Source organism: Echeneis naucrates, chromosome 20, assembly GCF_900963305.1.
Source record: "Echeneis naucrates chromosome 20, fEcheNa1.1, whole genome shotgun sequence".
Lineage (NCBI taxonomy): Eukaryota > Metazoa > Chordata > Actinopteri > Carangiformes > Echeneidae > Echeneis > Echeneis naucrates.
This window is the reverse complement of record NC_042530.1, coordinates 17,972,821-17,984,316: the sequence shown is the minus strand read 5'-3', so window position 1 is coordinate 17,984,316 and position 11,496 is coordinate 17,972,821. Positions and strand designations below refer to the sequence as shown.

Below are 11,496 nucleotides of genomic sequence, written 5' to 3'. Positions count from 1 at the left end.
GTATATGTTATGTTATGTTAGCTTATCTTCACCTGGATCTGCATGAGTTTTACATTCAGCATCTGTCATGTGATTGGCTGAAACAGAGTAAATAAGGTGTAAAGGTGACTGTGTTGTTCTGTGTGTCTTCCATGCAAAATTACAATACAATGAAAATGCAACAAAACAAAGACAAATCAGGAAATGATAATAACACAAATAAAAGGTAATGTTTGCAGAGAACAGAGAAGCATAGCAGTACAGAGGAGGCACAGAGAGTGAAAGAAGGATTTAGATCCTTGATTTGAGGTTAGATTAATTTAAAAATAGCCAAGTACAATTGCTGCATTTCAAATTTCTACTGATGGAGGACAATAATGGTGCATGTGGCTGTCAGCATGATGATATGAAATATGAAAAGAATCAAATCTGTCACCCTTCAAAGATTTGGTCATACTTCGTCGACAATACATTTTTGATTTTACTTGATCATTCATGGACTAACCTATGATACAGACACTGTGTGGTTACTTGGTCTGAAATATTTAATATTATTTTAACTGAAAGATCCATCACAGTGTGATATACTGTATATCCAGATGTTGATATAAATAGTGGGTAGTTTAATCTACAAGACTGCATACAATTTTCGAAGTATATATTTTTTAAGAGAGACATAAGTTTTGAATGTCAAGCCTGCTCATCAGCTATCACACACTTTTATACAAAGTAAAAGTGAATCTAAAATTGAAAATGAATAAATATTTAAGTCCTATAAATACTGCATTGCATGAAAAAGTATAAATCTCTACATGGAGATGTTTTCCTACTGTCTTGTAGATGTGAGTTCACATTTTCTGGACAAGGTGAAAGCTCCAAAGAGAAATATGAAAGGAATGTGTTTTTTATTTGAAATTACTTCTGTGCAGCTTTGACTTTGCGATCCTTTGATCTCTTGCTGGCATGATATGGACAAGGTGAATCAAGATGGTGGCTTCAGAGTTGCTATCTTTACTTTTTTCATAAAGTGTCTGACAACAAAAAGCACCCTTACTTTCCTGGGAAGGAAAGACCCTAATAGAGTCAGGAGAAATACAGGGTTCACATCGCAGTGTGATTCCTCAAAAGGACTGAATCAGGTCAGTCTCACCACCTTTATGCATCTGCTCCATTTGGACTTTGTCTCAAATCTTCATCATGCTTCTTTCAGCCTGGCACTAACATCTGCTCCAGTCTGCGCCCTGCAGACCTCTGCTACTTATCCAATCTTGCACGGTGTCCTAAACCCATAACTCAGCTAGCCCAAACTGAAATATCATATTAAGTTATAAAACAATACCTCAGAAGAATGACATAGAGGCATAATCCAGAAAGTGCATGATTGAAAAAGGATTAGTGGAGAAGAGGCAAAGAAGGAGGGGTGGTGTGCAGGGGGGATGTTGCCAGTTTGGTGGATTTGTTCTCTGGTCACAAGCTGAAAGCCGTCTGCCTCAGGCTGATTGTGAATCAAGGCCTTCCCAGTCAGATTTAAGTGGTCTTGGAGCAATTTGGGATTTACTTCTTTAACAGTGGCCATTCAGATCTGTCATTGTACAATGTGTGTCTATCTGCGAAGTCACACCTCAGTGCTTTCTACTGGATGCATTTGTGATAGGCACTGGGTTTCTCAGCTGAGATTTGCAGCTCAAGGCTAGAATAAATAAATTTTCTCATTTAAATAAGTGTACTGTTTTATTACTGCAGAACTGGAGAAAAACACAGACACATGTAGTTGGACAGGGTTATTTCAGCAGTAGCACTAGGCCCGAGTCAGGTCCTGCAACTAATGATAATGATGAAAAATGGTCCGGCTTTCCTGACCCCTGAGAAATGAAGTCCACGTCTCTTGGGGTTGGTCCACAAATTAGCTTTTGTCAATACCATGTTCCTAATTTGTCCACACAAGATATGCTGACAGAAGTATTGGTTACTGTAACCAACTGTGGGAATTGAAGCTTATTGGCTTATTCATGGCATCATTAGCATACAGGATGGATGAGTAACCATGATTACATATTATGTGCCACCAGAGTCCAGTCAGGTTTCAACAGTGATCGAAAATAAAATAAAGATGATCCAGTTTTTATTTGTTAACTGATATTTAGCATTTAAAATGTAAAAAAATTAACAATAATTTTACAATCTGTGAATGTCTTTACATATGTTCACTTTTGAGATATGATAAAAGATAACATAACTCCATAGCATAGTTACACTGTGTCACATCAAAGCTGCTGATAGAATTCAAACAAAATGCTCGTTTAACCGAAGTGAGCCTGGTAAAACAAGCCGAGTGCCACACAATGTGGGGAAGAGAAAAACAAGCAAAAATCTTTCCAAGTACTAACCCCGGATGTCCAAGATTTAAGTATAGCCCTGCTTCAACAGGACACATGTTTTGGATGTGCCCCTCCCTAAAATTTACGAGGAAAAGATATTTATTGCACTGTCATATATTTGTGAATGGACTGTGAATCCTAATTTTTTGCAAATTTTTACACTGCTTTATTTGGCATACAATACCACCCCTCAACTGTAAAATAAATGCATTATAAGCAAACACTTTCGCATTTGCATCTCTGATTGCCCGTAGTCTTATCCTTTTCAACTGGAGGTCAGACAAATCACGTTCTTTTTTACAGTGGGAGAAGGAGGTACTTTCCTTGCTACCCTTGAAAAAGCTTGGATATAGAGTAGATAAAAACCGTAGGAATTTCACTTTAACTTGAAGCCCTTTTCAAGCATCCCCTTTCAGTAGATTTATTTATCCCATCTCCCTTTTTTTCTTTTCTTTTTTCATGATAAGAGATTGCCTAACTGTATTCCCCCCCCCCATCTTTTTTCTTCCTGCGCCTTGGGGTGGGTGGGTGGGTTTGTATGTTGTTTCTGTCTTGGACTTGATGCTTCTGGGGAAAATTGAAAAATAAAGACTTTAAAAAAAAATGTGGGGAAAGCAGAGCTGAGGAGCATGACATTGTTTTCTCATCCATGAGTGGGTGACAGTCAAGGACAAATTCAAATCTCCACTTGAGATTTGAATTTGAATTTGTCCTTGAATTTGGCAGGGCCTGGTGGTGAGTTTACATTTTCATTGCACTCTGTTTTAAATGTATACTTATCAAAAATGCTTCACTGTGTTTGCTAAGTTCTAAACAGATGGCATTCCCTCAAGTGCTTGTATGTCCAAGTGTACATGTTATTCTTAAATAAGGCAAAAAGAACCCCACTAAATTCTGGATCAGGTGGATGAAACAATGAAAAAGATGCAGGAAAGAGAAATGTGCTAGTGTTGTGAATGTGACACAGTTTCCTCATCAGCTGCTGTGTCAGAGCAAACAAAGATAATTATAAGCACAATTTGGCACAGACATATGCTAAAAATGCAAGAAAAGATGATGCAGTTTTCTGATGTTGGAACTAAACCTTGACACAGCATTTCTCCTCCTCTGGTAACTAATGAAATACACAAAAGGCTGTAGTCCGGTGAACTAAAACAATGTGCAGCATGCCTGATACATTCTGTATGAATTAAGCTCATTCTATTCTAAGAAGAATTCCAAAAAGCTTACAAACCAAAAAGCAAATTAACAAGAAATATCCATTTTATGCATAAAATTAAAAATTTGAATATCCTTAGTGGTGCAGACTGCAGCCTACTGTAGTCTTTTAGAGGATACAGCGTGGCTGAAACCTGCCACCCTGTCTCTTACATAGTTCATCGAGGCACCGACTTGGAAACATTTCAACAGAAGACAAAAGAAAGATGATTTCAATTTTTGATCACATTATTTTATTCTGTCAATTTCATTGTAAAAATTTGAAACAGAAGAAAAAAGAAAGCCTCTAGTTCACCATGTCCTGGGTTGTGCTGTTACTCTGCCTCGTTCAGTCATCCTCCAATAATGAGTCTTGAAATCTGTTAGATTAAGCACATTGTCTATTGATTGGGTGTTAAATTGCAGCATGATCCAAAACTAATAATTCCATTTTAAGTTTCAGCTCTTGTTTCTAATGGGCTCCAAATCATTTCAGGCAGGAATGGATCACAATTAGTTTAGCATTTAGTAGCTGAGTGCAGCTGTGCATACATGAGTTTCACTGTGGGTGTAACAGTGGCTGCTGCTGCTGTTGACATTTCCATTCTTGGGTCACTTTCTTTTGTTCTGCCCACCGGACTTCCTTTTTACCTGAGGAAACTAGGAAGAGATTGAGCCACTATGGTGGCGAAGTGTGTGCAATCATCACAGTTTTTCTTGAGCACTGGAAGGTGCACCTTATATTTCTCTTCCACTAAAGGACAATGACGGTTTACGTTGACACCTATAATCTGAACCTTGGTGGATGTGGTTACAACCAGAGATTTGGAAATCATCATAAAACTTTCAGAGAAAGTAAGAAAATGCTTTATACATTGTTGATAACACTTGTAATCCATTCATTTACAGGCTGTCAACTCTGTGGTAATGTAAGTTTCTCCCACAAGATAATGTTAATGTCCACGTACACATGTTTTAATTATAGGGCCAAGACAGTGTCTTATGAATTTTTATATATAACTTGTTTATTCATTCATCATTCTCTTATTGCTTCTAACTCCTCCACAGGTGCTGGGTAATTATGTATTATCCTTTTGCCATATTTTTTCTTATTGTTTAAGTAAGTGTATTTTATTGTATGACTGATTTTAAGCCCCTAGCCAGCAGACTGAGTGGCTGCAGTTTGACTAAGATGTGTCCAGCATAATCCATGAAACAGCCAAGAGCGAGGTCAGCAGTCGACTCTGAACATTAACACTAAAATCAGGCTTAAGGGGTAGAAAGCAGGCCTGGGGCCTTTCTGTGCGGAGTCTGCATGTTCTTCCCGTGCCTGTGTGGGTTTTCACCCACCATTCAAAGACATGCATGTTTGGGGTAATTAGTGACTCTAAATTGTAGGTCTGAGTGTGAGTGTGAGTGGCTGTCTCTGTGTGTTGGTCCTGTGATGGACTGGTGAACTGTCCAGAGTGTACCCTGCCCTCACCCAATGTGAGCTGGGATTGGCTCCAATAGACCCCACAACCCGGAAACGGATAAGCGATTGAAGATGAATGAATGAAATTAGAATTACCTGCTAAAAGGTCTATCTGTTTAGTGTAACAACAGATATCAATGCTATTCACAGTAATTGAGGCTGATACAGAAAACATTTGTCTGTCTCATTCTCTTTACCAGTTGTACAACTTTCTATAGAATTAATTCATTCATTTTCTACCGCTTATCTGTTACTGGGTCATGGGGGTGCTGGAGCCCATCCCAGCTCACACTGGGCGAAGGCAGGGTATGCTCGCAGGGCCAACACATCGAGACAAACAACCACTCACACTCAGACGTACAGGTAATTTTGAGTCACCAATCAACCTAAACATGCATGTCTTTGGACTGTGGAAAGGGTTAAACTGGAGTAACTGGAGGACCCATAAAGGCACGAGGAGAACATGCAAACTCCGCAGGGAAGGGCACCAGGCCTCAGAATTGAACAGGTCCATGACGTACTTGCTGTGAGGTCACAGTACTAACCACTGCCACCATGCTGCCCTTTCTAACTATAACACTTAGTCCAAATAATTACTAAACTTACCTCACCATACCATGCACCATATCTTACAATAATATAATTAATTATTCTACTTCTCATTTTGCTGATTGTACTTGACTGTTTCCTACTAATTTCCTACTAATTTCTTCATATTATGTCACATAATGGATCTATACATAAAGGGTTACTCAGCCAAAATCAGTTTTCAGGTTCATGTTTGAAGCAACTGATTTCAAACACTGTTTTAGATTAAATTTAAATTTACAGGTTAATTCAATATGTCATGCTGAATTTCTATTGGACAGCAGCTGGATGTGAGAAAAGAGGGCTCCAGTGTTCAATTATCTTTATTTTAACATCTAATGTCATCATAACAATATTCATAATATTCCAATCTTCAGGGGGATTTCAATAATTACATTTCACCGAATGACTTTTATGTTATTGGAAAATATTATGATCACAATCATGAAATCCAAGAAAGAATACAAGAAAATGGTAGCAAAACAGTACATAATTTTATAAAACTCAGTGTTTGGATGTCTGTAAGAGTTTATGAAATGGATTGGCAGATATAAATGTTGAGTGTGTAAATGCTGCCTCCTGGCCACAGCACATTATGATTGGAGAAACTGATGAAGACAAATTCCCACTGTGCTCCTTCTGTGTATTGATCAAATTTGTGGCTCATTCACCGTACACTGTGCACTGACTGATCTGTCACACTGTGATGTTACTATGACTATCCATCCATCCATCTTATTCCAGCTTTGATTTTAGGTTTTTACAGCTTCAGTTACCTATTTTCTTGATGACCATAAAGTTTCTCACTCAATGATTTATTTTACTGGCAAAAGGGAGCAAGCAGTGTATGAAGTCTACTAACTTTTTGATGGCTCACACAGTCAGTTAAAGTGTATAGTTATCTACAATTTGTAGACTCAAGAATATTTTAGATTCATTTCAGTGTGGTCACTTGAGGCATTTTTAATGGTGAATTCACAGCATTTAGCCATTTATTAATTTCTGAAAAAATATTTTTTATACTGCACCATTGCAACAGAAGTTACCTCAAGGTACTTCCAAATATTTCTTCAAAAAGAGCAGTGCTTGGTGACAATGGAAAGGACAAACTTCCTTTTAAGAGGAAAAAACCTCAAACAGAACTAGACGTAGGGTGGACTCAGAGTAGCTGGGCTGTGATAGACAGAGAGAGATAGATGGAAGAAAAACACGGGGAGCGGATGAGAGAAAGAGAACAAATAAGTGGATCACATGCAGTGATGGTAATAACAGCACTACAACACAATATAGCAATATAGTGTCAATATGGCAGCTGTGATGCTATAATATATATACGTATGGTCCAAGTGCGTAGTTACAGTATTATTAAATGAAAGTGCATTTAGCAGCAGGTGTAGAGAATCATGCAGGAACAGGTAACACCTGAAGATATATATGAGTATATGAGATTTCACCAGGCTGGGTGTGTCTGATGGCTTTGTGCTCATTCATTGTTGTTTTCTTGAGAGAAGCTTTCCTTTCCTTTGATCTGAGTCCATTAAGTGAGTTATGCATTTCTTTTTTAAGACCTACACCTGATATAGTTTGATAGAATGTTAGATTCAAATTAGGATATTGTGACGGATTTTTGTCATGTAGTTGATATCTGTTGAATTAAGATGTGCACCACTGCTTTTATAGAGGAAAGATCACTGTGACCATCACCCTGCCTTCAACTGAGTCTCTGAAACAGAACTTTGCCTTTAATAAATAGTTTCAATAGTTTCTCTGCTCCTGAGAACAAGTCACTGCCGTTGTTGGAGCACATTTTGTATACCTACAAAAAATAAATAAATAATAATAATAATAATAATGATAATAATAAAGTAAAATGGACTGCACTTGTATAGTACTTTCCAAGTCTTTGACTGCTCAAAGCTCTTTGAAATGGAAGTTACAGTCATCCTTTCACTAACAGAGCTTTCTCCCGCACTACATTGATGGAACAACCATCAGAGGCACTGCAGTTCAAGTGCACTGGAGGAGTCTGGGATCCAACCACAGTCAATTTGAGTAGTTGATGACCCACTCTACATTTTGAGACATGGGATGTATCAAACATATTCTACTGATAAAAAATGGACTGAAACTGAAACAAAAAAAATTTGCTTGTAAACTGAAGCTGAAGAGCCTTAAACCTTAAATCTATTGACTATCAGGGGGTGTCTCCACTTGCTGTAAAAAGAAGTCAGATTGTATTGTCTGTATTAAAGTCTGAAAATAAAATGTGATATCTCACTTGATTTACACTCCTGCCAAATATTAGTTCTGTTATGGTGATGCACATGATGCCCCAAAGCCCCAAACTACATGGAGCACAGCTCAGAGGAGACAAGGACAAAAAGACAAGACAAAAAGGGTTGGGGACCTCTGGTTTAGTGTGTGATTGACTACCACACAATAAAGACAGAGTACAGAGCAGTTCAGATCCAGTCCTCACTGCTCCTTTATGGTTTCTGCATGTTACATTTCAACTTCTTTGGACATGCTACTTTAGTCCTCAAAGAAACACTGCTGAAAAACAGTATAACCTCCATTATATTGCTGACAATCTCAAAATACAGATGAAGAAATTCTCATTTTAATTAAGTCTGTGGTTTCTGTCAACAGATGACTGATGCATAGGTTTAAACCTAAACACTAAGCCAACTTAGTCCTTCATTTAAAAGAAACCGAGCTGCAGCCAAAGTCAGGCACCTCATGTATGATGCTGCCTCCTGCCTCACAACATCAAGTCCAAGTCAATATATTGGTCTAATCCTCATCTGAATGCAGCATTTTGATCAGATACCACACAATATGCATGATTGAATTTATTAGAATATCAGATTTCTGCTGCATGGTGTTGAATTTATTCAACAGCTTTGTAAACCTTCCAATAAAACCTGCTTCAGGCTGCTCCACATCTAGTATTCCACTGATCTGACTTTCAGGAAACTTTTTGTATCTTGTTAAATGTAAATGTTTCCTCTGCTGCAAGAATGCCAAAACAATGAGTCTCAACTTGACTGCAGTGTTATGTGGGAATGATTGTGTAACACTGCAAACTACAATCAGGACAGGTTTTCTGCCGGATTAATAAAGGTTAATGTTCACAAGCATTTAACCTGGAGTTTATGAAATGACCATCAAGAAGTGACAGCCAGGCGACTGGTTATAAAATGAAGCCAGATTGTATAAGGTCTGTGGGAAAATGTCCCTACTTCTCACTTGATTTATTAGCTTGGTAAATGTTTTCTTAATGAGTTAAGAATCTCAAACTCTAGTTTCAAGTCTTCAGTACGACTTTTTAAACCATGGTCCCATTCAGTAGACAATAGACCAGAAAGCAGGGAATTTTTTCCCCCAGTGTGGCTGCAGTGTAATTGACAGACTATACCACCCAACCAGGTTAGAGAATGGGTCAGATCCACTCCTCTCTTTCTCAGCTCCACATTGTTTTCCAAATCATAAATGTGGTGAAGATCAAATTATAAACTGGAAGAAAATCACAGCTGACCAACTGTTTACATTCAGTGTGGACAACTTGACTGTTGAGGGGAGGAACCAGTGAAGAAGGGCTCATGTATTCCAAATGATCAGGTCAGATAGTAAATAAACCACTGCATGACTTCATTGTTCATGTTTTACAACATGTTTAATCTGAGCCAACTGACATGACAGTGACCTCATCACATCAAGACAGGGCCAGTAATATAAAGATGAGATTTTTCTAATTATTTCTGTCAAATCATTTATTAAGGCATAAAAACAACCAGAAATAGAAATGTGTATACTCAGAGCATGTTCTGCAGCTTACATGGAAGATTTTAGCAGCTTTATTTGTGTGCATTTTCTCAGAAAATAAACTAAACGCTGTCAGACTTTGTAGGATTGAATTGTGTTGCAGTCCCTCCATGCATTGGCCTGAGTCCTGATGTTGGATAACAGTCTTCGGCATAACATCAGGTGAGCAGAGCCACTGCAGCACTCTGAACATCAGAGCTAGCATCACTGCTCCAATCCGGGATGGTGAAAGTCTTTGCCTGCTTTTTCTGCTCTCCTATTGTGTAGTCCACATGGATGCAGATGTGTCTAACGCTCTCCTCGGAGGGAAACATGCTGACCTCCCCAGTGATCACGGTGTCCTGCACCACGTCCACCGGAGCGTCCAGGTACAGCACCGCCTGTTTCCAGTGCGTCTCCGGTTTAAATGGGGACGTGGAGAGCACGAGCACCTGCTGCATGTCCGGGCAGGGGAACGTGACCGTGAAGTAAACACAGAGAGCGCTGACCGCCGCCGAGCCGAACGACTCGCACCTGAAGCGCCCCCTCACGACCTGCAGCTCCTCCGCCGTCACTGAGTGCAGGTCGAGCTCGGCGAAGCGGGCCGGGTGGGAGAGCACGTCCTCCACCGACACCGAGTTCACCGTGATGTCGGAATTCATGATACACCTCCTGGCAAACTCGGACATGCAGGACATGTCGACGCCGTACTGTTCTTTCACTGTGCACCAGAAGTGCAGGCGGTCCTCCACGACCGGGTCGCTGACCGGGGCGATGTAAAGCTCGGCTCGGCTAGGCAGTATGAGGCCCCCCGCCCTTAGCCATTTGTCCCGCGCGTACAGGACGGAGTTGAGCATGGACTCGTGCAGGAGGGCGTAACCCATCCACTCACTTACGATCACGTCGACCGGCTCCGGTAGGGCCACCGTCTCCACTGTGCCCCGGATCACCTCAATGCGCTCCTGAAAGCCGTTATGTCTGACGATCCTGGATGCTTGCTCGGCGATGGAGCAGGCCTCCACGGCGTACACCTTCCTGGCTCCGGCCTGAGCACAGAAGACACTCAACACGCCGGTTCCCGCACCGACGTCCAGGACGACCTTCCCCCGAATAAACTCACTGTTCCTCAAAATGGCGTTGCGGTACGAGCTGGTCCGGACGTGGTCCGCGATCATCTCTTCGTGGATCGTTACATCGGAGTAGCTGTCAAAGTAAAGTCTGTCCTGGCGGCTTTTATCCAATTTTCTTTTTTTCACAACACGAGACATCTTTTCCGTGGCGCTACAGCCTTGCACTCTTTGGTTTTGCTACTTCCGTCCTGGTTGATCTGGAGCTTGTAGTTTCCCGTGACAGAGGATACGCTCAGGGCACGTTTGAAAACACTACATATCCCACAATCAAGGGACGATGACGCAACCATCGGGTTGGTGTGTTCAATGTCCGGAGGGAAATAATGAACTCTCGCTGAGCTGACTTAAAGCTGCAGTGTCTTTTATACAGGGCAATTTTAGATTAAACATGCTGCTGCAGGTGATTTAGATACATTTATATTAGACTTATTCTACACAGTCTAAAGCAAATCAGTAGCTGACTGAATATTGATTTCTTTCTCAACAAAGTATTACCATACAAAATGAAGATGGACATACTTACACAAGCAAGAGCTGAATCCTATTTATGAAGATGAAAAAAGAAGAAGCAGTGGTTTGAGAAGACAAGACAGGATGCCATGTTGTTTGTTGTCTATAACACCTCTTTTTACAACAAGATGTATAATGCAGGAAATGGCAAACAATAGGACTGCAAAATCTGGAGAAAATATTGCAGGGGAATTAGCTTTTTGTGTGTGCATGCACATTTCCATTCTTCTAAATCTTTATCTAATAATTCATCCAATGCAGAGAATAAAGCAGGGAAGTAATTCTGCATTAACTGATGTGCTTTCATCTTGAGTACCGGAAAAAGCAACCATCAAGGGAAAATGAGCCATACCTTTGTAGTAAACATTGACTTTAAATTCCTACCTGTCCCTTTTGGTTGTACTTTATTTACGTGATGCAAGATGCACAATAAAAC

At 40.0% G+C, this 11,496-nt stretch overlaps 1 protein-coding gene across 1 annotated transcript; it reads right to left on the bottom strand.

Annotated features, from left to right (window-relative positions):
* Positions 1-9,284: 9,284 nt before the first annotated feature.
* On the bottom strand, positions 9,285-10,714 carry prmt6 (protein arginine methyltransferase 6). The gene has a single exon (XM_029529395.1). It carries the CDS (start codon positions 10,686-10,688, stop codon positions 9,600-9,602), a length of 1,089 nt encoding a protein of 362 aa, XP_029385255.1. The 5' UTR covers positions 10,689-10,714; the 3' UTR covers positions 9,285-9,599.
* Positions 10,715-11,496: the final 782 nt, after the last annotated feature.

What these genes read in the sequence shown, in the direction of transcription:
- prmt6 (XM_029529395.1), bottom strand. Translation starts at nt 10,688, where the DNA reads ATGTCTCGTGTTGTGAAAAAAAGAAAATTGGATAAAAGCCGCCAGGAC.